This window comes from Hipposideros armiger, unplaced genomic scaffold (assembly GCF_001890085.2).
Source record: "Hipposideros armiger isolate ML-2016 unplaced genomic scaffold, ASM189008v1 scaffold_202, whole genome shotgun sequence".
Classification (NCBI taxonomy): Eukaryota; Metazoa; Chordata; class Mammalia; order Chiroptera; family Hipposideridae; genus Hipposideros; species Hipposideros armiger.
In genome coordinates, this window is record NW_017731552.1 from 1,379,427 (window position 1) to 1,407,421 (window position 27,995).

Here is a 27,995-nt window from a genome sequence, read left to right on the forward strand (position 1 = left end):
GACAGCAACTTGTCTGTTCCCCTTCCCCGATTCCCCAATGCTGTTCTCCTCCCCCAATTAAAAAGAAAAATGTATGATGAGAAACAGGATATTTGCATAGTCTCTAAGTATTTTCCTAAAGATACTTAAATTACAAAGAGAAAAAGAGTAATTTTACAGCGGAGACACCATCCTAGCCCAATGATCAAAGTTAGTGTCACCAAAAATGATACTACGACATCATGGAACCGGCCACATAATGCACTGAGGACACAGCTTATCGGTGGCAACTCTGTAGAATTTCTGCCCAAAGTGCTCGGCCTCAATCTAATTATAAGCAAATATCAGACAAACTCAATTTGAGGGGCGTCTTGCAAGATAACCGGCAGTACTCCTCAAAAATGTAATGAAAGACAAAAGCTGAGGAACCATCACAGAATGAGACCAAGACAACTAAATGCAACATGGGGCCCTGGATGGAATCCTTGTCTTTGTTTCAGCTTCTGTAACGAACGTACCATCAACTGGGGGGCTTAACACAGGTGTATTTCTGAAGGCTGGAAAGTACAACATCAAGGCTCTGGCAGATTCTCTGTCTACTGAAATTCTGCTTCCTGGTTCATAGACTGCTTGCTTCTGCCTGTGTCCTCATGTGGTGGAAGAGGTGAGGGAGCTCTCTGGGGTCTCTTTTATAAGGGCATTGATCCCATTCATGGGGTCTCCACCCTCATGACCTCGTCATCTCCCAAAGGCCCCATCTTCTAATACCATTACATAGGGGGTTAGGTTTCAACATGAATTTGGGGGTGACAATCCTGTACCAGAAAAAAATGACATTAAAGGGAGAAATGCTGAAATCCAAGTAAGGTCTGTATATGTGGATAATAAGATTGTATTGATGTTAATTATTATTATTTTTTTAGCTGAGCCATCCTGCCACCTGTTGGCAGCTCAGTGGCTGCTCAGCTCGGGCCAGGAATCGAACCGCTGTTGCTCAGAGCTCAAACTGTTGAGCGAGCTCTTAACCAACTGAGCCGCTCGCCCAGCCCCTGATGTTGATTTCTTGACTTCAGTAGCCTGGCTTGTGCTATGGCTACATTAGACGTTAGCATGAGGGAAGCTGGGCGAGGGGCACCAGGGAGCTCCATCAGACCTGCAGCTTTTCTGTAAACCTAAAATTATTTCAAACTCAAGTAAAAAAGAACTAACCTCAAGGGACTGTCAGGATGAACTGAGGGAATGCAGGTTAAGAACTCAAAATTCTGTTAACTAGCATTAGAATGAAAAAATCCCAGGTTTTCGACTACAGAGGAATTTTTTTTGAGGGGGGGGCGTGTCACAAATTGCTTAGAGTTTCAAGAAAACACGAATGGCCAGGTCTGAGGTCTCCAAAATTAAGCTGCTTTTCCTAGTCTTTCCCGACTTGAAGTAACAGAACGCAGAGAGAAAATGTCACAGATAACCCCTAAGCTGAGCTGTAGTCCACTCTTTGAGGAACTCTATACTCCCAGACACAGAACATGGTCAATTTCAGGGAGGTCAGGAGGCTCCTGCAGGAGACTGACTACTCTGCGGACAACCCTAACTCCAGATGTCATGCTTTTCAGCAGTGTCTGCCTGTCCTAAATTGGGATTCCTGTGTCTGTTGAGAAATTTCCTCTTTGCAACTGTTTTGGATCCATTTGAAATTGGCTCCATAATCTGGATAAACTGTCCTGTTCCTTCAGTGTTTTGCACAGCATGATTCCGTTCATGTCTTTCCTCTCCTCACTGCTGTCTGACCTTGTTTGTCACTATGAAGAATTCAGTGTCCAAGAGCTGTCACTAACAAGATACTGTATTTCAATTGTGAACTGTTCGAGTTTCCTACTGAGGGTGTGTGTGTTTCTTTTTAAAAATACTGAGCCCCATGCCTCGTTTTTCTTTTTTTGCCATACACAAAATACATCCCCTCCCCCCCAAAAAACAAAAACAAAAACCACCACACAGTGAATTAAAAGAAAAAGCCATCATTCCAAAGATCCTGCTTTCTTGACATGGTATCTAACAGTCCTAAAGCAAACAACTGATGATACAAATATCACAGACTTCTCTATAGTCAGGACACCATAAACTGGGTGAGTGTGGATATAAAGGGGTCACATGAGAGAACTCCATGTGGTGGTGAATTGACAGTTCATATTTTGATTGTGGTGGTGTATAGGAATCTGTATAGGTGACAAAGTGAAAAAGAACTATACATGCAACACAGAAATGAGCACATGTGAAAGCCAATAAAATGCAAATAAGGTTTTGAGTCTAGTTAATTGCACTGTACTGTCAGTTTCTTGGTTTGACAATATACTATGGTTAGGTAAGATATAAGCTGGATGAACGGTACACAGGACACTCTGTACTATTTTTGCAACTTCTTATGTGTGTATAGTTATTTTCTTAAATACCATAAACATGTTTGAAAGACAAAGGAAAAACCAGGAAAATATCTGCAACAGATACAACACAGGGTTTTATGTCTATCGCATATGGGTTCTGGCCAATTAGGGAAGAGATGAGCACTTCCACCAGGAAAGGAATCAAGCACGTGCACAGGAACCTGAAACAGCATCAGGGACCCTCCTGCTGACAGCAACCCCACGAGTGCGAGAAAAACACGTGTCAACCTAGAAGAAACAGAAACCTCTAACCTGCCACCTCGGAGAAACAGAGACCTCTCCTACTGTAGCTGCCCATCATCCATTCCCTCTTCCTGTTTGTACCCCACTTACCTCTCAGGACCTCATTGTCAGGGCAGGAATGCGGCTGAAGTTTGGCCAACGGATGCTGTCTCATGATCTGAGTGTTGACTGAGGGAGGCAGGGGTGGAAGGTTCTGATGAACGGTTCCTGCTTTGAGATGATTTTGGGTTTCCAGTTGCCAAGTCTCCTGGGGCAACCCCAGTGTCCCCTTTGTCACCAGTTTCTATCACTCTGTGATTCTGACTAGGTCTCTCTCCACTTTATTTCAGTGGATTGAGACGTCTTGTTCCAGAGATGATTTTAAACATTCATTGGCTGTGTTTCCTACCTGTGAAACATCTCGAAATCAGCAACATAGTTCAATTTGCAACATATATGACAATGAACTGATCTCCTTCATATATAGTGTCTACAAATCAATGAGGCCAATAGATCAAAAGAAAGGTGGGCAAATGATTACTATTAAATACGTGTCTTGAAACGTGAAAATATTCCCAGAATGAAATTTGAGTTCAAATTACAGTGAGATGCCAAGTTTCATCTCAGATTGGCAAAGATAAAAATGTTTGGTAACATAATACAGGTGAAGCAATGGAGAAACAGGCACAATTATCCCCTCTTGGCTCAGTGTACATTGGCAGGCAATTTGGCAATATTCTTCAAAATTAAAACTGAATATGCCGTCTGGTAATTTCAAGAATTTACCCAATAAACTCAAACATATGCCCAAAATACGTACAAAGCTATTGGTTGCAGTATCATTTCTACCAGTGGCCTGTTTTGTAAATAAGGTTTTATTGGCATGCTGCCACGCCCTCTCATTTAAACATATCGTCAGTGGCTGCTTCTGAACTACAAAGGCAGAACTGAGTAGTTGCAACAGACTACCAAGCCCACAATATTTACTATCTGGCCCTTTACAGAGAAAGCCTGCTGATCCGATTTATACAAAAAGCCCAGAATAACCAGTTATCCCTTGATAGGTGCCTAGTAAAATAAATTATGGCACATTCACAAAGCTGAATAGAATTTAACTATTAAAAAGAGGTAACCCAGGGGTTACCACTTGGGAGAGGGCTTCTTTCCTCTATCCTTTTGCACTGAAGTTTATATATTTTTTAGACCATTAAAAATAAAAGTGTAGCCTCCCAAAGGATGGAGAGGGTGATCGTGCTGAGAGAGACCATCCTGCTGTTAGACACTCAAATACCATGAGAGCCGCCATCTACGCAGTCTCCAGTCTCTCAGCTATTGGGAAAACATGAAGGGGTTTCCTGTCCCCCAAATCACCAAGTGAAGCCTCTGGACAAGCACACTTGCAAAAGGAAGGAACGGTGGCCCGCCAGAACACCCAGCCAGGATGTTGCACCTCAGGTAGTGCTGTTGCCCTGGCCGCCCACCACATCCTAAGCTGGATCCCTAAGTGACAGACACATCAGGACCACTGGGACTCTCACCGAACCACTCTGATGAGGGGCGGGGCGTCTTCCAGCCAGGGCATGGTGCCCCTCCCCCTTTTGTGCCAGGCTACCCCAGGCTGGCTGCAAAGACCACCAGGCCTTTGGCTCAGTCACTTCCCGGACCCCCCCACTCAGGAAGGCCCCCATCACCAGCAGAGGGCTTAGAAGGAACCTCAGGAAGGTGGCAACGCTTCCATCTGGAATCGTTTAATGAGCCTACTTCTTACACACATAATTATAAAAGAATAAGAATTGACAAAAATATTTTCTTTCCATAATATGTAGAGGTGGTTTGTTTGTTTTTTTGTGTTTTTTTTTTCTTTTTTTTGCCCGCCCCTGGCAGAACTTGGCAGAGAAAGGAAGGAGTAAGAATAACCCTGAGGAGGGGATGGTTCCACTCCCAACCCCGGAACCCGGTCTGTGAGGGCCAGGCAGACACGTGTGGCCAGAGGGCTGAGGAGCGGGCAGCAGCCGCTGGCCAGCAGACAGGAGCTGACCGCGTTCAGAGCCTGCCTGAAAGCTGGGGAGAGGCTGGCGCAGGAGGGCTGCCCTGCGTCAGTGCATCGTTCCCACTGCTGGCCACCATCCACCATGCCTTCCTTTGGAAGAGGTGGGGCTCGCCAGGTGCTGGTTGGGCTGAACCCTGTTGCCCGGCAGCAGACCCCAATTCTAGATTTAGGTATCCCTTTCTTTCTGTCTTTTAAATAATTATGAAAAACGTTCCCCCAAACAAAACACAAATAGGAAGCGGGGCGGGTGGGGAGGAAAGGCAATCGCATGCTTCCATGCTGGGCGTGGCGGCTGGGTCAGGGCCCAGGAGGAAGACCTGGCCTCTCCAGTGCCCGGTGGAGTTCAGGCCTTCTGCTTCCAACAACAGGGACAGGAGAGCATGGCTTTAGGAAGTGCCTCGTGGATGTCGGCCTCATCTCTCCATCCTGACAACCAAGAAGCAGCAGGCAAAGAAACCAGGAGCATTAAAAAAAATAAAAGGTGTCGGGGCGTGAAGGCGGCAGCAGGGACAGCACCTCCAGGAGGCCTGCGGGGCCATTCGGTCCTTCCTGCTGGGTCCCTCCCTTCCTCCCTCCCTCCCTGGCAGTGGTGGCAGCAGTGAAGCCACTTGTGCTCTAAGTGTGCGCCCTGGGTGGGCGCACAGGCCCTCAGAGGTGTTCTTGTAGAAAGTGCAGCAGCGTGACTTCATAGTGCTCGCCAGACTCGGGGCAGCGGATGCTGTGTCTCTCGTTGGGGTAGATCTGGGTGGACAGAGAAGGCAGGACTGATGGCATCAAGAAACTCTGCACCCTGGAGCCCCTTCCCCTTTCTAGCTTGGGCTTCCCTGGGGTCCTGCATCACCCCCCTTCCCCCCACCCTGGGGAAAGACAGAAGAGCACAAGCTCTGGAGCTAACAAAATCAGGCCCACTTGCTGTGTAACTCTGGGTATGTGACCACCTCCCTGGCTACAGCCAGCCCCCTCAACAACGGGGTCAAGAATTTGAACCTTGCTGGGTCTTTGTGAGGGTCTCTAAAACACAGAGCACTTGCACATATGAAAGATGAAGAAACAGTACTGCCATTCTATCCCCCAAACCTGGGGAGGTGCCGTGAACCCATCTCAGTGGAGGGGGTGGGACTGCAAACTTCAGGAGCCATTTCCACTTTACCAAAAGGCCACCTTTGGGCTGCACACATCAAGGCCCCCAGCACAGCCTCCTCCCAAGCTTTGTCAAGTGTTTTCTGGGTTCGCTCACCACTGCAAAGGGAATCATCCCCAGAGAGGGGTAGCAACATGTTGGTGTCAACAGCCACACCCTAAAAATCACCCAGTCCCTGAGATCTGGCTGAGGTGATGGCCAGGTGGATGGCAACAGCAGCACAGGTCTTGCCTCTGGCCATGAAGTGAGGGCTCCCACACTCCAAGAGCCCCTGGATGGGCCCTGGGGGCTCGTGGGACAGGCATAAAACTTGCTCCGGACTTTCCGAAAGAACTTGACTGGTACCAGGACCAAGAGGCCCGCTCCTTGCCTCTTCCTGCCAGCAAGATAGGTTTCTGAACGAAACTATTCCTTCTTCTCTGGGCCCATGCCACTGCCCTAGCCCATTACCCTGGAAATGCATTCAATTGCCCAGAGTTCTCCCTTCCTCCACACCTGCCTTCTTTAATCCATCCCTGGATGAATCACAAGTCTGATTAGACTGACCCCAGCTCAGAGCTCTGCAAGGACTTGCCAGCCTCACATCACAACCTGGCCTCCTGGTTCCTGCTGTTCCTATATCCTCACAGGCCCCACACCTTTGCCACCTGGGACACTGGCACTGCCTGAGACAGACCCCAATGCCCCCACTCCTTCATGCCACCTTGGCTCCTGGCCACCTGGTTACTTCCTCCTCCTCCTGGGCTGTGAGGGCAGGGAGAAGGTCTGTCTGGCTCCCCACTGTGCTCCCAGCCCTCAGCTCAGGGCCTGGCCTATGACAAATATGATGCGTGAACAAACTGTGTCTGAACCAGAAAGTGGGGTGTCACCCATCTCCCTCAAACTGTGCCCTGTTCCCACCCACAACAGTGTCTTGTCTCACTTTCAACTTCACCTGGGGAGGCGGGGGCTCAGGACTTTGGGCCTACCCCGAGTGCTAGATGCTTTTCCCGAGAACAAGTTTGGCCCCCACGGCCTCACTGGGAGGCAGGGGCTACTGTGCCCATTTCATAGATGAGAAAGCAGGCCTGAGGTTAACAGACCTGCCACCTAAGGCCACATGGGAGGGAGCAGCTACCCCAGCCACCCAGCTCAGGATTTCAGGCTCAGGACATTCGAGGTTCCATCCTGAGCCCACCTGACCTTCACCCTGATCTGCACCTGCCTCTGGCCTGTTTACGAGGGGCATGTGCGGTTGGGGAGGGGGCTGCCAAGAGGCACTCCAATAGCTCTTCACGCCCCCAGGAGCTCTGCCTCCCTCCTGCTACTTGTATGTCTGGCAAGTACACGCCCTGCCACAGATCCCTGAAGCCCGTGCCTCCTGACCCTCAGCTGTTGGCACTCCCCTGACAGGAAAGAGGGCATGGAGGTATCTGGAAAGAAGACATATGTCGTGGTGGTAGCATGTGATAAACTCTGTCCCTCTTTCCTCCAGAATCCACCAGGCCTCTTGCTTCCCATTTTCCTGCCACAACTGACTATGGCTTATGTTTCACTGGCCCCTGTCTACAGGGCAGCCAGAGGGATGCTGGTCACATGACAAGCAGAGTGGTCACAGTCCTGTTCCCAGGCCTGGACATGTCTCCTCACCCTTAGAACAAAATCCAGTCAAGGCTCTGCCCCTCATCCAAGACCCATCCCCTTAATGCCAAAGTCTAACCGCCTACCAAGGCCCCTCCCATTGCCCCACCCCTTACCTGAGGCCCCAGCTAGTTGCCCTGCCCTGGTCCTCAGCTCCTCTCCAGGTTACTCCCCCAACCACCCGGGTCTCCTGTCCCAAGGCTGCTCCCTCCGGCTAGTTTCCTGTGTCTGGTATCCTCCACACACACACCCCTTCCTGGCCTGCCTGACTCCCCAACTCACTCTTTAGCATCCTTAAATGTCACCTCCTCTGTGAATTCTTCTCTGACACCTCTGTCAAGGTAACATCCCACCTAGATGCTTTCAGCATCCTGGACGGTTTCTCCAAAGCAAGTTTCTTGGTTTAAAATAAAACATAATGCTTGTGTGATAATTTTGGTAGCAACGACCTCTTTCTACCAGACCCTGGGCTGTGGTAGGTTTGTCCGTGTTCCCTTGCTGTTTCCAGCACTGAGGGCAGTGTGGACGGGGAGCCGTCAATGCATGATTGCTGAATAAAGGACGAATGAATGTGAGGACTCAGGGAGCCCAGGGCCGGGGTAGAGGCTGGCAGTGCAGGGTGACCACAGATGATCTGCGACAGGTAGCAAGTGCATTGGGAAGTGACGCCGCCCTGATCGCTGCTGCCCACCCTGCTTGCTCCTGAGAGGGACCCGGAAGTGTCCAGGAGCCACCCACCTGAAGCTGGTAAGGTTTTCCTGCTCGGATCAGTTGGGAAACGAGGAAGTTTGTGTGGAAAAAATGCACGTTCTCATCCAGGAAGCCATGCAGGATGAGCAGGCGGTTGGGCCTGGAAGACAAGGTAGGTGAGGGTCTGAGGTGGGGGACCCTCTTCTCCCACCCTGAGGCAGTTCATCCCAGAGGCCCTCCCCAGCCCCGGGTAAGTGAGGATGGAAGCGACAGTGGTGGAACGGAAAGCAGGGGCGCGTGACTGGTGAGTCAGGGAGACCCCCTCATTTCCTTCTAGTCAAGGAGGGGAGACGGGTGTGTGTGTAGCTGTGGATACAAAGCCCTAAGCTACAGGGAAGCTTCTAGAACACTGCCACTCTGAGGCACTCTGGGATGACGGAATATTCTAGACCTGCCCGATCCAACACAGTCACTATCATCACCATCATCACCACATGTGGCTACTAAGCACTTGAAATGGGGCAAGGGTGGACAAGAAACTATATTTTTTAACACTTCGGTTTAAAAAAATAATTTATTGAGGCAAAATTCACATAGCCTAAAATTATCTGGTTTTAATCTTTTTTTTTTTTTTTTAAAGCTGAGCACCTCCACACATGCTCAGCTCAGGCCGGGAATCGAACTGCTGTTGCTCAGAGCTCAAACTCTTGAGCGAGCTCTTAACCAACTGAGCCACTCGGCCGGCCCTAAAATTATCTGGTTTTAAAGTGAACGATTCATGGGCATTTGGTACGTTCACAAGGTTGTGCAAACCATAACCTCTATCTAGTTCCAGAATATTCCATCACCCCAAAGGAGTGCCCAACAGCAGTCACCCCCATCACCTGGCAACCATCATACTGTATCTGTCTCGATGGATTTATTATTTCACTGGATGTGAGCGAATGTGAACTTAAATTCAAGTGGCCACGTGTGGCCGGTGGCTTCTATACTGGATGACACAGGTCTAGAGCAGGGGTTCCAAGCTTGGCGGCACACAGACATCCCCAGGAAGCCCAGGCCACACTCTAAACCAAAGAGAGAGCAGCCTTGCTGGGAGTGGGACCCAGGCGGGGTCAGCCTATGATGGGGACTCCCCACAAAAGTCATGGGACCCGGGCATGCACTCAGACAGAGCCAGAGCAGGAAGTGGCAACACTGTTTTCTTTCAGTCAGAGGATCAGTTGCTAATGCTGAAAGCGTGACATGGGACACTGAGCTGGTCTGACGGACCCGGATATTATAACCACATGGACCTGGGTACTGAACCACAAAGTGTCAAAACCCACAAGTCAGGGCTGCTCAGGTTCAAGACTGACTGATAAGCCCAGGCGGGCCGTGTGCTCAGGAGGTGAGGGTAGCCCTCATATGCAATGGTGCAAATCTAGAACTTTCCTTCCATCTTTCTGAAAGCAGGGCTGGGGGCCTCCCTCCCACAGCGCCCAGGTGCCCACTTCCTATGAGGAGCAGGAAGGAGAGGGCCACGGGAGGGATTTAAGGCTCAAGCAGAGAGAAGGAGCGGAAGCCACAGGAGCACAGTGTCAGGAGTGGGAAGGCCTCAGTGGCTCTGCACTTCCAGGGAACGTGGGGCCTTACTCATTGGGCAGCTTCTCCACATGCAGGGCCACGGAACCCGCATCGTAGCCAAGCTGGTTGTTCTCTGGGACATCCATGTAACGTTCTGTGTATCCTGTGTCGTAGGCCATCCAGACTGTGACTGGGGCACCTGCGATGGCCACCTGAGGGCCACAGTGGATGGACGGGGCAGAGAGAGAGAGAAAGAAAAGAGAGATACACGCACATGGGTCAGTTCCCAGGCGCCTGCACTCGGCCGGCTGTCCCGGGCCTCCCCAGAGGACATGAGGAGCAGGCATGCACACGGGGGCTGGCAGGGAGGGGCCCTCAGACCGTGTGTCCCCGTGGACTGTGCGCTGTTGAGGGAGGGCGGGTGAGCTGAATGGGTGTGTTCAGGCCGGGATCGGCCCCTCCCTGGTCCCACTGCCTTCCTGCCTCCTCCTCCTCATCGCCGCCCCGCGGTGCCCGGACAGTGCTGCCGGCCTGGGGGCCCCTCCCCCGACGCTCTTCACACCATGCCCCACCTCTGCCCATCCGAGGCCGGGGGTCCCAGGCTCAGCCTCCCACAGAGAGCTGCTGGCGGGGTTTTGTGCAGCCGGATGCCGTCTTGGGGTCAGCAGTGGCGGGCAATGAGGAGGGGGGCTCGGCCCCGTGGGGCTGCTGCGGGGAGAAACAGCCACGTGGCAAGGCCCCTGCCGAGGTGCCTCCCTTAGGGGGGCGGGCTCCAAGGGGCACGGGCAGGAGACAGCAGAGAGGAGGGCAGGGGTGGGGGCAGGACCCACCTTGAACACTTGGGGCTTATGGATCAGCCCCATGAGCGAGAGGAAGCCTCCGTAGGACCAGCCATGGATGGCCACCCGGCTCAGGTCGATGAAGCCATACTTCTCAGCCACGAACTGCAGGCCCTCCACCTGGTCCTCGATCTCTACCTGGCCCTGGAGGACGAGGCCGGGCACTTCTCAGTGGCCTCTTCCCGGGTGTGTGCACTGCTATCTCACTTCTGTCCCTTTCGGGGAGCCCTCTCCCTCTTGGATCATAGCAGCTTTCTGGAAGATACTCCTTTCTCAAGGCCCTGTTCACATCTGGCCTGCTTTCTGGGGTGGTGGTTAGACAGGCCTGGCACCAACCCTGCCCTGCTACCTCCTGGCTGAGTGACTCTGAGAAAGTCACATCCCCTCTTTGGGCCTCAGTCTTCATATCCCAAAAATGAGCATGTTAACTTGAATAGGACCCATTTTACAGCGGGTGTAAGGATGACACAAAATGGTGAGTGTCCTACACTCAGGGGCCCAGCACCTACTAAGGCTCAATAAACAGCTGGTATCATCATCACCATCATCATTGCCACCACCACAACCACTATCATCGTCACCACCACCATGACCACCATCAGCAGCAGCGTCATTACCATCATGTCTCACCTTCATCACCATCTCCATCACCAACATCATCACCATCACCACCACCATCACCATCAATACAACTATTATCACCACCATCAGCAATAGCATCATCAATCTCACCATCATCACAATCTCAATTACCATCACCACCATCACCACCACCATCATCACCATTAGCACCACTTCTACAGCTACCAGTCCCTGGCTAGGCCAGCCCTTGGCGCTTCCTGCTGACTGGGCCTATAATGACATGTCTGGCTGTGTCTGGGTCTCAGGCACCAGGTGGGTACACCTGTCTCCCCATAGGGCAAAGCTCAGAGCTGAGCAGCAAAGCAGATGTTCCTTTTGGTTCCGAAAGGCCACCCCAAATGCACCTGGCATCTTGGCTAGGGTGTTCCTTGAGGGAAATGCCTCAGGGCCAACACACCCCAGATCTCCCTTCACCACACAGGAAAGGCCTAGAGAGGCTGGGAAGAGAAATTACCATTCGGTTTTTCAGGGCCCCTTCGAACCGAAGTCCCCGCTGACATGAGCCCCTGCCATCAATTACAACCACAGCATAGCCCAGGGACGCCAGTGTGTTGAGCCGCAAATACTTGATTCCTTTGAAAGAGTTATTCACCAACTGCACCTGTGGGAGAAAGGTGGAGAGAGGACATGGGGCTTTGGGTGAGTGGTGAGCAATCCAGCATGAGATGCCAGGAAGGATGGGCAAAACGGGTCAGATGCCAGTGGGACAGAGCCAGGGGTCTTACAGCCTAACCAAAGAGCCTGTACTTTATTGTGAAGGCTATGGATGGCCTGGAAGGGTTCTGGATGCGGGGAGTGGAAGGTGAGACGGGGGCCCACGCTGCACCATGCCTTGTGCCTGGAACATGTTACAGAGAGGAAGGCCCCAATCACACTCCCTTCTCAGCTGGGCCCTGCCCGGAATCCTCCCGTATTTCTTCAGCCATGTTTTACCTCTTTTCTACTGTTCAATTATCTCTAAAGAAAAAGACATAAAAACTGGTGGGGGAGGGTGGTGGGCTGGTGGCAGCGGCAGTTGCTCTTTCAGGAACTTGACTTGAACCAGCTCCTCACTGTGGCACTGTTAATATTCAAGGCCTTATTCTGTGTGTGTATGGAGGGGAGGGGGGGCTCTTGGGCACTGGAGGGTGATGACAATATACCCGGCCTCCACCAACTCAACGCCAGGAGCATTCCCCCACCCCAGCTGTGACAAATACAGATGTCTCTAGACATCACGTAGTGTACCCTGGGGGACAGAACAACACGAGTGAGAACCATTGTCTTAGATGGACCCACCTGCCAATCTGCCAGCCAAATCTGCTGGCCTGCCCCCTTCTCAGAGAACGGGGCCTAGGGTTCATGGCTACCTCTGTCCCCATGCTGGTGTCCAGGGGTGAGAGTGGGTCACTGCTAGGCAGGTAGACCAGATGAACACATGGGGGTCAGTGGGGCTTCCCAGAGGGACAAGGTAGCACGAGCAGGTAAAGGGGGAGGGGGTGGTCATCCAGGAGGAAAGGTGTGCAGACACCTAGAGGCAGAAGCATGAAGGGCCTGGAGCCCTGTGTCGTCAGTGCAGATGGGGTGGGACATCCGAATCCTGGCATGGAGGGAGGGTCCCATGTGGGGAGCAGGGCCGGCACCTACCTGGGGGCCTCCATACACAAAGAGGACCGTGGGGTGCTTCTTCCCTGGCTGCACGGCATGTGGCTTGTAGATCATGCCATAGAGGCGCACATCTGACCGTGTGTGGAAGTGAAAGATTTCCGGGGGCACGTAATCTGAGGGACAGCCTGCGGAGACAGTGGCCGTGGCTATTTGGGTGGGAGCCAACAGCCAGCCGACACCCACACTCCACTGCTTGGCCCCCAGCCGCAAAGGGCGGATCAGAGGCACCCCATCCTGTACTTCCCGAAGGTTTAAATCAGAATCTGAGGGCAGGAAGTGACCTGCTCCCTGTGGGTATGCACTCGCCAGGCCACAGCCTGGCTGGAACCAGCTCCAGCAGCCCAATGCTGGCTGATGCCCCATGGAGGTGACAACAGTCCTGGGATTTGTCTAACAGCCATTTTCATGGTCTGCTTCTCTCTGATTTCTAGTTACCTTCATTTTTGCAAAACAACACTGGTGTTCCAATGATGATGGTGAGAAGTTTTCTCTAAGATATGTTTATTCAGGCAAACAGTGTGGATTTAAAAGTTAAATAAGTTATAATGTAGGTCACGGGTTGTCAAATGTTTTCTGGAAAGGGCTGCAGAGTATTTTTTGGCTTTAAGTGCCAAGGAGACATCCTGTGTCTCTGCAGTAACAACTCAGCTTTGCGGTTGGGGCACTAAGGCAGCCACAGATGATGCATAAATACAGGGCATGTCGGGATTTGGCCCAAGGGCTGTAGTTTGCTAACTGTTCATAGAGGTGACCTGTAAACACAGCACAATCAGCATTTTCAGGAAATGGTGCCCTAGTCCATCTGCCTTAAACCCAGGGCTGGGCTTCAGGACACTTCCTTGTCTATAAAACCAGGGCCCAGGGTACTACTCCAACACGTCCCATGTGATGTGGGGAGTCAGGGCCTGAGCTATTGGGTGGAGAGGACTTTTATCTATTTAGGTTCCAGGGGGTGATGATGTAACAAGATGCTTTTTTTATAGCCCATGAAACACTCTACAAATGCCAGGACTTATTTCCTAGAACATCTGGAAATCTAGCAAGTGGCAGGGCTGGGGTCAGGGAAGGGTTTCCCTTTCAGGGATCGATTCCTGTGTGCAAAGCACTGGAATGAGGGTTTGATTTTCATTCATTCTACTAACGGCCACTATACCATTTTGTAGATTAAGGAACATTTTAACAAGACAGGTGACTTGCCTATGGTTCTGAATTAGAACCCGGGTCACCCCACCAGAGTCCAGGCCACCCTCCAGGCTCCTGGACAAACTGACAACCTGCCTCCTGTTCCCCAAGGCCCTACTTGGGACTGACCCCCGCTCCCCCACCTCCTTCCACAAAGGCTCCAGAGTATCTGCTCTGTGCTCCTGGAGATAGCAGCCCCGAGGACAAGGATGTCCCCTACAGGGCCCCCTGTGTCTGGCAGAGTTGGCTCCTGAACAGAGTCTGCTTTGTGTGGTGCAGTCCTTAACCGCAGTGCAGAAATGAGAGACAGTCCCAGGTGGCTGGGCCCACAGACAGTCGGGGCCAGTGGTCATGCTCAATGATGAGCTCTCGGGGCTCCCAGGAGGGGCCTGGGTGCTGGGGGTGCTGAGCAGGCAGGGCTCCAGGCTGGCCCTGCCTTACACATGCCAGGTCAACCCCTCTCACCAGCATTACTTAACAGGGCCACATTCCATTTTACAGACGGGCAAGCTGTGGCTCCCAAGTTCAATGTCCTAGGGGTCTGGGACTACTCACTGGCCGACTCCATCATGCTGGCCCAGAACCGCGGCTGCTTGTGCAGAGGGTCGTCGTCGGGGCCGCTCAGCTTGTAGACGTGCACACAGGGTGGCGTGCCCACACTGCTGTAGTGGCTGATAAACATGTCGAAATTCTGCGGGAAGATGGGGACACTGAGTACCTCTCCCCTCCCCCCTCCACTTCTGCGCCCTTTGCCTCATCAAACACTAACCTTCACTGAATATTTACCATCTTTACCCCATGGGCTTGCTCATTTAAACCTCAAAACTCCACCCATGTGGGGTGGCTGTTATTAACATCACCCCCATTTTGCAGACAAGTAAACTGAGGCCAAGAGGAATCTGTCCCCTGGCCAGGGGCCCCAGGTACTCAGAACCAGAACCTTCTGATGCCACAGCCCACGCATCTCACTGGTTCTACAGTCAGCAAACTGCTACCAAGGGCTTTCCCTGGACGGGCAGTGGCCTGGTGGTCAGCTGTTGCTTAATGCTCTAGAATGTTCTGAGAGGCTAAAGGTAGGTGCAGGAACAATGCCGCTGGGCACATTAGGGATTGGGGGAGTACCCACCTGGCTCATGGAGCAGCTGTGGGAGAAGCCGGGTGTGGTGAGGCGCACAATCTCACCAGCTGACTCGTAGCTGACCACGTAAAGATGGTGTTCCAGGGGCGTGTCCTTCGTGCCTTGGAAATACACCAGCTTCGTCTCCTCATTGACCCAGATCTATGGGGGCACAGGTGCTCCTTGTGAAGCTGCCGCAAGCTTCCTGTGCCTGCCTTCCCACGGCCCCTGCACCTCTCCCTGCCCCCACAGGGAAGGCCCAGCATTCTGCGGTCAAGAGAACCATTCTCCCCGTAGGTGACTGGAGAAATGTTTGGGAGACACGTACTTCTCGGACCCCGTGAGGCAGGAACAGACCCCAATCTATTGGGCTAACCACACGTCCTGAGGTGACTTGGAATCAGAATCCCGGACAGCTCCTCCAGGTGTGCCCAGAGTAGTCGGTGAGAGATGAGGGCCCAATACCTTGGACAGAGGCTGAGGGAGGGGCTGTCCTGGGCCCAAGGGCCTGCCAGACCCAGGCCCTGGTCCCAATGGGGTCAGCCCACCCCTCACCTAGATGGGTGGGGTTAAGAGGTGGCACTCCCTGCCGCACAGGTTTGCTGGGGAACCCTCATTAGGTCCTGTGTGGTTCTTAGGTGATGCCCTCAGGAGGAAAGAACCCTGGTCTGGAGCTGGGAATAAGTACTGCCTTTCTGGTGCCAACCGGGCAACAGTGTGTCCTCTGACCTGGCAATTATGCCCTTTGGGAATTATTCCTGAGGACTTCACCTGGGAGGGGCCTTCAAAATGGAGGGACAAAGATGCTTAAAGTGCTCTTAGGGCTAAAGAAAGGTGACAACTTGAATGTCCAAAGAGGTGGGATTGATCTCATAATCATGGTGTAATTCTGTGACCACAAAAAACTGTATTTTCTAAAAGCCTTTACAAATCCCCTAAAATGACACGTGCAAATAGGAAAGGTCTGCAGTGATTTCCCTCTGCGGTCTCCTCCGAGGAAGGGAAGAGGCTACAGGGTTTGAGGTAAGGACTGAAGGGGATTCTGACCTGAATCTTATCTAGAACGATTCAGTTATTACAACAAGCACTGATGTACTCATTACTGTACTTTTTCAATAAATGCAGGTTTCCCAGAAATAGAGGATGTCATTGGAAGACCCCAAGCCACACGGAGTTATGAGCCACCAGTTTTGTCACAAGGACAATGTGAAAAGGAGCAGAAATGGGAAAGGAGACGCTCGCTCTCTAGGTGTTGGGACCCATCGAGGCCATGGCCTTCCGGGGCAGGGGGTGGGGTAGGGTGGGGGAAGCAGTGCTGAAACAGGCTGGAAACACACTGCCTCAGATGGGGACGTTAGAAGGTCACTTTCCCTTTAAAAAAATTTTTAAGTGCTGCTGCTTCTTTTGTTTCTTTAATTTCTGGGTAAAAAGATAAGACATGCCAACAGTAAAATGTTCAGAGATAGAGAAAGGTAGTAAGTAATACAGGCTTGTATGCCAGATGCCGTGTAAGCCAAGGGCTTCAAATTACTTTAAAGCAGGGTCCTCACTCAGGGAGATTCTGCTTCCAGGGGACACCTGGCCATGTCTGGGGACATCTGTGTTTGTCACGACTGGGGGTGCTCCTGGCATCGAGTGAGTAGGGCCGAGGGATGCTGCTCAACCCCCCACAGTGCCCAGGAAGCCCCCACAGAGAGTGACCCGGCCCTTATGTCAGCAGTGCCAAGGGGGAGAAGCTGCCCGTCAAGATGAAAGAATCAGAGCTACTGGATGGCACCATTTCACAGATGAGGAAATGGAGTCTCAGTTTCCCAGGCTAATGAGGGTCAGGGCTGGACTATGAGCCGGGGGGCACCTCTAGCAAGACCAGCTGCACCACAGCAGAGCCACTGTGAGCAGGCGACTGCCCTTTGACTCTTGGGTGCCTAACGCCCCCTCACCTCACACATCAAATTGCGAATGTGAAATCAGACAGAATCGCGACTGAGCTCCACGGTTTTATAACTTGCTTCTCTCCCAACAATTTGTAGTGAAGTCTTTACAAGTTGGTGACAGGGCATTCCACCAGGTGTGGTTAACTGTAATTAGCACGGTTGTCCATGGAGCCCGGACCTACCGGTGTCACTGCTCAGGGTTTACTGCCCGCTATTTCTCACCATATGAATCGTGCTTGATGCATATGTGAGTGCTAACATCTCTGTCTGCCTTTGGTCCAGGAGGCATTCATGCTGGTGTGACGTAGGGAGCCAGGAAGTATGATTAAGGGGGCCCTCTGTAAAATCTGGAATTGTGTAGACCTGGTGCTCAGTGAAGACACTGTGGTCAGAGCCAAAGTCTTGCCATGTTTTTATGATGGTGCGTTTGGGGCAGTGGAAGGTATGCTGCCTCCTCCGAGGCTGCTTCCTTTGTTCCCAAACCTCCTGGGGGCAGGCATGGGGGTGGGCCCTGGTCGGTAGCTGCGGGATGATCCCACAGTAGGCACCCTGAGTGTCCCACAAACTGCTCTCCCAGGTACAAGTGGTTTCAAGGAGCAGGTTAACTGATGAAGACGACCCTGGAATGGTCCAGGCCCCACCCACTGGGATCCAACAATGGGGGTTCAGAACAGCCCCTGTATCCTGCCTGGACCCAGAGTGTGTCCAGATGGTCAAAACCGCAGTCCCTGTGGCCCTGGGCATGCTGGAGCTGTGGACAGAGCAGAGCAGGGCGGAGGAGTGGCCAGACGGGGGGGGCGGCACCACAGCATGGGGTCTGGAGGGGGACCGGAGCGCATGTGTGTCTGTGCACATGTGCATATACACGTGTGTATGGAAACTCTGGTACCTTGGAGCCGTGCCTGGCCAAAACCTCCCATTCACCGCTGGTCAGCGCAATCTCCTCCTTGATGGGGCACTTAAATTCATCTGGAAGTAAGGAAAGGAAAGCAGGTAAAGGGGGCTCTGCGAAGCTGATGGGGACTCAAAGCACTGAGATCAAATTCCACCACAGCAAACTTACCAGAGCCCACACATTCCAGGTCGGCCCCCATCAACTTGCCAAGTGCTAGTTTACAGCCTGTGCATCCTAGGCTGGCTCCCCTCCTCAATTCTCCAGGTCTCCACGAGTCCCCCTGCTGAGGCCTGGGCGATGGCTCCATTGGCTGGTCCCCCTGCCTCGCTCCAACCCTCTCTGAACCTTGACCCGCTTTCGCTCTCTGAGTTTCCCTGGCCATCCAGATTCAGGCCCATGACTCTCTCGGCTCAGAGTCCCACTGACCACACCTGTAGGGGCCTCTCTAGCAGGACTATCCTCTACAAAAGCCACCTTGTCACATGGGCACACTCTTCCTGCCAGCACCATCACTGTCGCTCTCCTCATGCATCCCTCCAGTCTCCTGACCCCATCCTACCTCACCGGGACACCCCGATGTTGCCTTTAAGAAACTCATTCCTTCTGATCCAAAGCAAGTGACGTCATGCTTTCTCAAATACCCAGTTGCCATCAAGCAGGCATGAGCCATGTGACAGAAAGTGAGAGCTGGGGACACAGTTAGGGATCCCTGCACAGGGCAGATGGGAAACCAGGTGTGTCCACCTCAAAAGCAGGTCCCCTGAAAGGCACCTATGGCGAGCTCCACTCAACAGCCACCAGGCAAAATGCCAGCTCTCAGCCAGCCCATTACAAGAGGCAGAAATAAGGACTTTCCAAGTGACATCTCCCAATGCTAGGTGGGGGTGGCCATTAAGTTAACAGACAAATCAAAAAGCAAAAACACCAACAAGCCAAAGAAAATACTCCTTGGAGATGATTCAGCTGGCCTGTGACAGCTGCATTTCGAGTGACAATGCCGAGACAGCGGTCACTCTTCAGTCCCTGTCTTACTCGACCCCTTATAGCTTGTGGCTTCGTTTGTTCCTGACCCTCAGGCTCCCCTTGGTTCCTGGCATCCTAGCCATGCTCTCACTCAGGTCTTTGTCCCCTGTGCTGGTGGCTGCCTCAGGCTCATTTGTGGGCTCTACCTCTAACCTGTAGGGCGATCCTGGGGCAACTATGAACCAGGGGACACTGAATAATGTCTGGGGACATCTATGATTGTCAAGACTGGGGAAAGGGTTCTCCTGGCACTAAGTGGGTGGGGCCAGGGATGCTGCTAAACTCCTCACAGTGCCCAGGACGCCCCCTACCCCAGAAAATGACCTGGCCCTGATGTCAGCAGTGCCCATGGGGGACCCTGCTCCAATCCTGAAGGGCCCTGGCTTGGCTCCCATACCATACCACTTCCCTACCTAAGCTCGGCCCTTTGCTGCTCCATCCTGTCCTGAAGTTGAGATGCCATCCAAGTGCAAGGACGACCACACTCCCACTGCGAATCCATTCTGCTCCCCTGAGCACGGGAACCTGCCCACTCAGCATTCCCACTATTGGGCACTTCACCTTGAACATGTCCAAAACCCAGCTCAGGATTTTTCGCTCCTAAAACTGTCCCTCTTAGAGTCTTTCTGTCTCAGACTGGACCTCTAAAACTCTTCAAGGTATCCGTGCCTTCCTCTCTCTCTCTCTGACCCCAAATCCAAAATCCACCAACAAACTGTGTTGGCTCGGCAGTCAAAATGCATCCAGAATCCAATCACGTGGGTCGGCCTAGCCCCACTGCCGGACCCCAGTCCCTGTCCCCTCTCCTCGTCCCTCAGGCTATGCTCCACATAGCAACAGGAATCACTTTAAACTGGTACAGATCAATGATAAAAGCCCAAGTCCCCCTGTGTCCCACAAGGCCCTGCATGATCTGCCTCTGTCCCCTCCCTGCCCTCACCTCCTCCTTCTCTCCCCCTCGTTCACTCTGCTCCAGCCACAAGGGCCTCCTCACTGTTCCTCCAACACACCAGGCACAGTCCTGCCCCAGGACCTTTGCACAGGCTGCTCCTGTGGCCTGGAGCGCTCTGTGTGGCTGCCTCCACCTCCTCCACCATGTCCTCCAGGTCTCTGTTCCATGGCACATGACCCAGTGATGTCTTCCTGACCTCCTGTTTTAGAAAGAAAGCCCCTCGCTCTCTAACCTCTCATCCCACTGCATTTCCTTTCTCATGCTCATCACTCCCAGGACAGCATCTTTCATTGTTTTTGGATTACTACTCAACTCTGCCATTGTGGCATGAAAGCAGCCACAGATGACAGGTAAATGAATGGGCCTGACCATGTGCCAATAAAACTTTATTTACAGAAACAGGCAGTTGGCCAGAATTGACCTGTGGCTGTAGTCTGTGGACCCCTGGTATGAGAAGGGCCTAACACGTGGTAGGTGCTCAATAACTACCTTTGATTGAATGAACGCATAGCTGATTATAACCCTCACCAGGCTGTGAAGGATGTGGAGAAAAGGCTGGCATCTTACTCATTTGCCCCCTCCCTTGTGGCCAGTTCAAACACAGGGCAGGATCAGAGAACAAACTGTACCGAACTACAGACAGCTGCCTCAAAGAGCAATGGTGCTCGTCAGGCTTTGCTCACCTTCACTGGGGCTGAAGGGCTCGTCCCAGTCGTAGCCGCTGGGCTTTAACATGGCAGTGACCTTGTACAAGTGGCAGAAGCCAGTCTTGCATTCGTTGGCGCGGATGAAGCAGAGCTCCTCCTCTCCCTCTGACTGGGGGAAGGGATAGAAGATGTCATGAACCTGTCCGGGCAGAAGAGAGAAGACGTCAGGAGGTGGGGGTGTGCCCTGCTGAGGAAGGTGAGGCCCTGACAGCTCGGGCTCCATGGAGGCCAACCCCAGTCAGTCCCCATGGACTCTCCTTCCCTGGCCAGGGGGAGGTCTGAGTTTGCTTCTCCACACAGGGGCCAACTCAGCCCATCGTGGGACTCGGGGTGCACACCGGGATGTCCCCACCCTTACGTTGATCCACACGTCGGTGACCTCCTCGTACACCACGTACGGCTGAATGTTCCTGGGCACGGCTCTGGCGAAGGCCACCCGCTGCTCCTCGTTCTCAGTGGTGGGGATGAACAGGGCCGGGGGCAGGAGCACGAGCTGTAGCCGCTGCTGGGGCCGGTCCAGCAGCATGGCCCAGGCACTGGGAGAGGGGGCACGAGAAGCCGGGGGCTCAGGGCCAGCAGGAGAAAGCTGCTAACACCCCTCTTTGCCGATCTCACCGGCACCTGACCAAGTAACCCCACAACACACAAAGGTTTCCTGGCTGGCATGCATGCTCAGGGGAAGACAGGAGGGCTGACAGAACTCTGTAACCCAACTTCTGGAAACGTCTTTCATCATTAAATTTTAGAGCAGCATTAGAAGAAAAGTGAGAACAAAAAAAATCTTAGAGCAGGGTTTGGAAAACTCGGGAATTTCTGCCACATCCTCACCCATGCAATCCTTGATTTCATACTGTGTGTAACTGGACAACTTTTTAACTTAAATGTATTTTAAATGGGGACCAGTGAGGATTGTAAGTGGAAAAGCAACATCTCAACATAAACAGGGAGCAGCTAAAACCAAATCACAGAACATCGCAGGGATATGAGATTCTGGTGAGAGCCCGTGGCCGGCCCAGGCGCTGGGCCTGTGTCCAGCTGTCTCTGTTATGAAGGGGGCCCAGCAAGTGTTCTGAGCAGGGGAAGTGCATCCTTTGTGTAAAGGGGCCAGCAGGGCAATATTTCAGCTCTGTGGGCTTCACAGCGTCCTTCCCTACTATTCAACTCTGCTGCTGTAACAAGAACATGGCCAGTCTGTAAATGAGCGTGGCCCTGTCATAATAAAACTTTATTTACACACCCTGAAATGTGGATTTCGTATCATTTTTCAGTGTGCTGAGCTAATACTGTTCTTTGGATTTTTTTCCCCTTAAGCATTTAAAAACGTAAAAACCATTCTTGGCCTCACAAAAACAGGTGGTGGTGAGGATTTAGCCCTCGGCTGTGGTTTAGGGTCCGAGTTTAGAGATGTTTGTCCCTGATGTGAGCAGAAGGGCTAAGAAGTGAGTGAAAAGGGAAACCTTCTTTTGACAAATCCTGTTTCTTATGACGGGGGGCTAGTGGTCCACCCAGGGTCCTAAATGTGAATGACTTGGATGCCATCAGAGACACTCACTACTTGCCGTCCTGGGTCCACCCAGCCCTGGCGATGTATTCCACCTTCGGGAAGAGTGTGCTGAAGGGCTGCACCAGCTCCTTCTCTTGGGTCAAGATGATCTAGAGGGAAGACAGACTCGGGTCACACTCCTGCCTGACCACATGTTACCCATGAGCCATGGTTAGGGGTACACTGAATTCCTCCAAATCCATATGTTGAAGTCCTCGCCCCTGGTACCTCAGAATGGGGCCTGATTTGGAAAGAGAGCGGCTGCAGGTGTAATGAGTTAAGATGAAGTCACATAGGAGTAGGGTGGCACCAATCCAACAGGACTGGTGTCCTTATAAAAAGAGGAAATGTGGACACATGCCTCACACAGGCAGAGAGCATCTTGTGACGAGACACGGGGAGAAGGCGGCCGTCTCCAAGCCTAGGACAGAGGCCTGGAATACATCCTTCCTCACGGCCTCAGAGGGACTGGCCCTCCAACACCTTGATTTTGGACTTGGAGCCTCCAGAACTGGGAGACAATAAAACTCTGCTGTTTAAGCCGCCCAGTCTGTGACGCTTTGTCATGACAGCCTGGTGGCTGAAAACCAGGGATTCTGGTACAGGCTGTCAATGGAGAGTGAGGTGGCCTTCGGCAAGACAGCCTCTGGACTCCACAGCTTCCTGGAGCCTAAACTGAGCTGGCACGGCATCTCCCCAGGAGGGTCAAGGGGAGAGAGGCAGGTAAGGCCTTAGCACATCCCACACTCCAGCGGGCACCACCCCGTCCCCTGGCTGCCTGCTCCGTTGGCATAACCCACACTACTGCCTGCAGGGCCAGGGACTGTTTAAAACAAAGCCACTTAGGGCAGATCCATGTCACATCTGCTAGAATATTCTGGTCAAGAGTGGAGAAGGGATCTGGTTAGGGCCTAATTGTGCCCCAAACAAAAACCGACCCCAAACTACAAAACGAAGCGTATTTTATCTCACGTTTTAAAAATATGTAAGGGCTTTCTCGGCTTATCTGAGCTCTAACCTCTGACATGTAGAGTGTTTCCTTTTGACACCTGGTGTCTCCGTCCCTACAGCCCTTCTCAGCCACAGCCTCTCTTGCCCTCTTGGCTACAGGGACCTGAGCAACAACTCTGAGTGATGGGGACCTCTTGTCATTTCAGAGTGAATTGCAGTGATAGGGGGCAGCAGGCCTCGGCCTGGAAGCTGGGGCTCCGGGCAATGCCTTTTCAGGTTCAGCTGGCCAAGGGGAGCACCTGCCCCCGGGAAGGTGACGAGCAGCTTGCTGATATTGTCCAACTATCTACCCACTTCCAACACATACCCCAGCAACTGTTCTCATCCGGAAGCTTCTCGGGGTACACTGGCCCCTCTTACCTTGCCCTGATTGTCAGTCTGAAACTCGGCCAGCTTCAAGGCGATCTTGGGATTCTTGCTGCCTACAGAAATAAAAGCAAGGTAAGCCCAGCAGGTGTCGCCCAAGTGGGCTGAGAGCAGGCCGAGGGTACAGGGTGACGCCCACAGAAAGGTGACACAGGCAGTGTGGGGGGTGGAGAGGGAGGAAGGATGTCCAAAGGTCGCTCCGTGGGCATGGCACCCTCTCTGGTCCAGGCACAAAGTCCTTGGGCAGGACTTTCTGACTTTGGGCCCGGACCTCATTCCAGACAGTGACGTGACAACCTCTTTATGGTTTAAAAACACAGGTCAGACCCTGTGCTGATGGGGAGGTCGTGGGGGACACAGACATGAGGAAGACACCTGCCTGCCTGTGGAGAGCTTAAAATCTGGCCGAGAAGATGGGACACATGCATAAAACCACCTATGAAGAAAGGTGGCACACAGCCCACATGGCAGTCATGGCCCTGAGCCACTAGGAGGCATATAGACAACCAAGACATGCTTCCGGAGGTGGGGTTGGTTCAGGCTCCAGTTATTGCTATGACAAATCTCAATTCTGGCCTTCATGGCTCTAGCACCCCAGGCAGGGAACGTCTCTGAGCCTCAGTTTTCTCAGGTGTCAAATGGGGAGGCGGGGAGACTGACTTTTCCCATTTGCATGGGGGCAGGAGGCTGGAAATACCTTGTAAGGAAGGCTCTGTCAAGCATGGCACACAGTAGGTGCTCCCTGCAGGTTAGCAACAATGACTCTTACATGCTTCCATGCAGGTCACAAACAAGGGGATTATAGGCTGTATCTGGCCTGTATGTACACTTTGTTTGGCTCACTAAGTATTTTTAAATAATTCGAGTGACATTTAAGAATTGGGAGATTTCTCAGATGCGTTTGGATTTCCAGCTTCTCTTGAGAAATGGGACAAACTCAAGTCTGTATTCTCACAAGGTGGTAAGTGTCTGGCGCATCCTAGGATGGGGCCTGCACCTTTCACTGTCTCCCCGCAACTCTTACTGCCTCCTGGGCCCCAAGGCAGGGAGTCGTTCACCACCGAGCTTGGTGTGGCCCTGCCATTGTTCCTGAGCTCGGCCTGCTTCTCTGGATCCTCTAGGCGCATCCTGGTCGGTGCCTCACCTTGCTCTATTAGGACTCAGACCACTGCCTAGCCACCCTCACCTGTCCTGGGCACTCACCTGTCCGGGGGTATCGGTACGAGTCTGTCTTCCTTTCTTCTAGTGCAGGAGAGGGCACATGAATGACCTCTACCTCGGACTCATCAACCTCCTCATATAGGATCCGCAGTGTCTTGTGGCCTTCTGAACCTGGGAGGGGGCAGGGGATACTGCTGAGGGTGCCAGGAGTCCTACTGCCTCCTGTGCACATGGGGGACCCTGCTCTGTCACAGCGGGGTCCACACAAGAGCGTGAGCCTTGCGGCTAGAACCCTGGCTCTGCCCTTTACTAGACAGTTAGCCAGTTGTGTCTCCTCTTAGGGCCTCGGTTTCCTTACCTGTGCAATGGGGACAAGAACTAAGCTATTCCCAGTGCAAATGGCATGGGAGGTGGCCATGTGGGGTTTCTATGAGCTAAATTGTGTTATGTCCCTGCCAAATTCCTATGTCGAAGTCCTAACCCCAAATGTGACTGTATTTGGAGACAGGGGTCTTCAAAGAGATGATTAATGTAAAATGAGGTCATTAAGGTGGGCGCTAGTCTAGTAGGACCAGTGTCCTTATAAGAAGAGATTAAGACACAGACATGCACAGAGGGAAGAGTATGTGAAGACACAGGGAGAAGACAGACATCTACAAGCCCAAAAGACAGGCCTCAGGAGAAACCAGCCCTGTCCACAGCTTGATCTTGGACTTCCAGCCTCCAGCATTATGAGAAAATAAATGTCCGTTGTTTAAGCCACCAAGTCTGTGGGACTTCGTAAAGCAGCCCAAGCTGATTAACACAGGGCTCAAAAAGGATTACTGTAAAGATCGCTACTTAGAAGTAAATCACTGGGTGGTGACAGCTCAGAAAGGAACACAGTGACTGGCAATGTTGATGTCATAGGACGAAGCCCATGGCCATTCCTTCCTAGACAAACCCTTTCCTTCCTCGGCTGCTGACAAGGTTCCCCATTTGCTGCTTCCTGTACCCTCACCTAAGACTCACTGTGGACAAAGCAAAGGTGTCTCCAGGAAAATTGCTGCAGGTGGGGCCCGCTCCACACCTGCTTTACGGGTGAAGCTCCGGAGGCCCAAGGGACTGAGTGGCTGACCTGAGACCATGTGGTTTGGGAGTAGTAATGCTTCAGCTCCAACTCAGTTATGACAACCACAGACGTCCCCAGACATTGTGGAGTGTTCCATGGAGGCAGAAACGCCTCTGGCTGAGAACCACTGACAGGATCCCAGAAGGTCACCCACCAGGACGTGGGTATGAAGATGCTCACCGGAGTATTGTTTAAACACCAAAGTAAAACCAGAACCCAATAGTAGAAACAACTAAAGTGTCCGTCAGTGTGGAACTAGCTCAATAAACCGTGGCACATTCACGCTGCAGGGTCCTCTATAGTCATTAAAGTGTTCTCTGTGTGCTGACTGCAATGGGCTGAATGTTTGTGTGCTCCCGAATTCAAACGTTAAATCCTACCCCCCGATATAATGGCATTACATGGAGAAGCCTTGGGGAGGGGATTATGTCCTGAGGGTGGACCCCTATGAGTGAAATCAGTGCCCTTATAGAAGAGGCCCCAGAAATCTCCCTCACCCCTTCTGCCAGATGAGGACAATTCGAGAAGGCACTGGCTATGAACCAGGAAGAGGCTCTCACCAGATATCAAATCTGCTGGCACCCTGACCTTGGACTTCCAGCCTCCAGAATTGTGAGAAATAAATCTTTGCAGTTTATAAACCCCAGGTCTGTGGTATTGTTATAGCAGCTGGAATGGACTGAGATGCAGATATCGACAGAAAGGTGGCTGAGGAGTTTTTTAAGTGAAAAGAGCAAAGAGCAGAAAAGCATGTAAACTGTGACTCTCTTACTAAAAGATGTGTGCATAGAAGCATTTTTAAAAATGGAAAGGGGCCTACCCTCCCAGGAGGCTGTGGGACACCACCAGTAGCCCGTGAAGCGGTCAAATTCTTCCTGGATGACAAAGGTGGCCACGCCTGCAGATTTGGGGTCGTCGAGGACATTGGATAAGCCTGGAGGGGGAGAGAGGCAGGCAAAAGATGAGGAGTCTAGTTTAGAACAGGTTTCTCTCCCCACTTGGCGCTGGTGACATCAGGGCCAGGTCACTCTCTGTGGAGCCCTCCTGGGTACTGTGGGATGTTAGGCAACATCCCTGACCCACCCACTTGATCCCAGGAGCATCCTCACCCAGCTGTGACAACTAGAAGTGTCCCTGGGCATGGCAAGTGCCTGAGTTGCTCCTGGATGAGCCCTTCGGATTTAGAGCAGGGGCACTGGGGCTATGGGGCAGGACGGGCAGGTGGGGATCCACGATCTGAGGCCATGCCGGGTGCAAAGCTCTGCAGACATCTGCAGAAGGGGAAGATCACTCCTGGTGTGCAGGGGCATGAGGGCAACTTGGGGAGCAGGTAAGAGATCTGAGCTTGACCCGATGGGAGTCTGACAGAAGAGTGGAGGTGGGAGGGGCCGAGTGAGCAGAGGTGCACAGTTAGTGCCTGGCGGGGAACGCCACATGGGAGGGTAGTGTGTGTCAGCAGGGTCCAGGAAGGTGCCTGGTGGTCAGGGTGAGTGGAGTGGGGGCAGGGTACCTTTTAGAAGCTGAACTGTTGGCTACGATGGCCGTTCCCAAGAAGTGCTGGCCCAGTCCCGGCCCTACAGACCACACTCCTGGGTGCAGGTTCCTGTCCACCCCGGCCAGGACCTGGTGCCCTCTGCCCAGCTCACCCCTGTGGCAGAAGGTCAGCCGCCGCTCCTCGCCCGTCTCGATGTTGGCCACCCACAGGTCGCTGTTGTTGATGAAGGAGAAGAAGGCGGGGTCGGCAGGGCAGATTTTGGGGTCCATCCGGGGCCCGGAACACTGGGTCTTGATTTCAAGTGGCTTCATGGGGGACACCTGGGGACAGAGAGGCCCGGCTCAGGGGGCAGGACCCCGGGCCCCCGGCTACCCACCCCCAGTCAGGGACCAGGTCTCACCATGAAGCCGTTCTTGCCCCCATCCCGACAGTGGAAGAGGCTATTGCTGGCCTGGAAGAGGAAGAGGCCGCTCTCGCTGTGGAAGTCGTAGGAGGTGATGCCAAACACGCCTAGGCGCTTCCGCTCCCGCAGGAGCTCCTCCTCCCGAGAGTAGACCCCGTGGTGGGGTGTGGCCTGGGACACATGGAGGGCAGGTGCCAGCGTCACACAGGTGCCAAGTCTGGCACCTTTGGGCCCAGGTCCTCTGACCCGGGTATTCCCGGGGGGGGG

The 27,995-nt window shown here is 52.8% G+C and overlaps 1 protein-coding gene across 8 annotated transcripts in view; it reads right to left on the reverse strand.

Moving 5' to 3' along the window:
- Positions 1–3,154: 3,154 nt before the first annotated feature.
- DPP9 (dipeptidyl peptidase 9) overlaps positions 3,155–27,995 on the reverse strand; it is a 38,302-nt gene continuing 13,461 nt past the window's right edge. For 7 of the 8 annotated variants that reach the window (XM_019653332.1, XM_019653334.1, XM_019653339.1 and 4 more), the window contains 17 exons: positions 27,726–27,899; positions 27,477–27,645; positions 26,651–26,764; positions 24,762–24,890; positions 23,553–23,614; positions 22,191–22,291; positions 20,997–21,174; positions 20,615–20,777; positions 17,951–18,030; positions 15,137–15,289; positions 14,566–14,701; positions 12,808–12,953; positions 11,636–11,782; positions 10,531–10,683; positions 9,770–9,912; positions 8,183–8,294; positions 3,155–5,424 (listed from right to left, as the gene is read on the reverse strand). In XM_019653332.1, the coding sequence (XP_019508877.1) occupies positions 5,332–5,424; positions 8,183–8,294; positions 9,770–9,912; positions 10,531–10,683; positions 11,636–11,782; positions 12,808–12,953; positions 14,566–14,701; positions 15,137–15,289; positions 17,951–18,030; positions 20,615–20,777; positions 20,997–21,174; positions 22,191–22,291; positions 23,553–23,614; positions 24,762–24,890; positions 26,651–26,764; positions 27,477–27,645; positions 27,726–27,899 (2,253 nt within the window). In that variant the 3' untranslated portion in view covers positions 3,155–5,331. Of the gene's footprint in view, positions 5,425–8,182; positions 8,295–9,769; positions 9,913–10,272; positions 10,409–10,530; positions 10,684–11,635; positions 11,783–12,807; positions 12,954–14,565; positions 14,702–15,136; positions 15,290–17,950; positions 18,031–20,614; positions 20,778–20,996; positions 21,175–22,190; positions 22,292–23,552; positions 23,615–24,761; positions 24,891–26,650; positions 26,765–27,476; positions 27,646–27,725; positions 27,900–27,995 lie in introns of those variants that run through there. The other variant, XM_019653338.1, reaches the window with a different exon arrangement.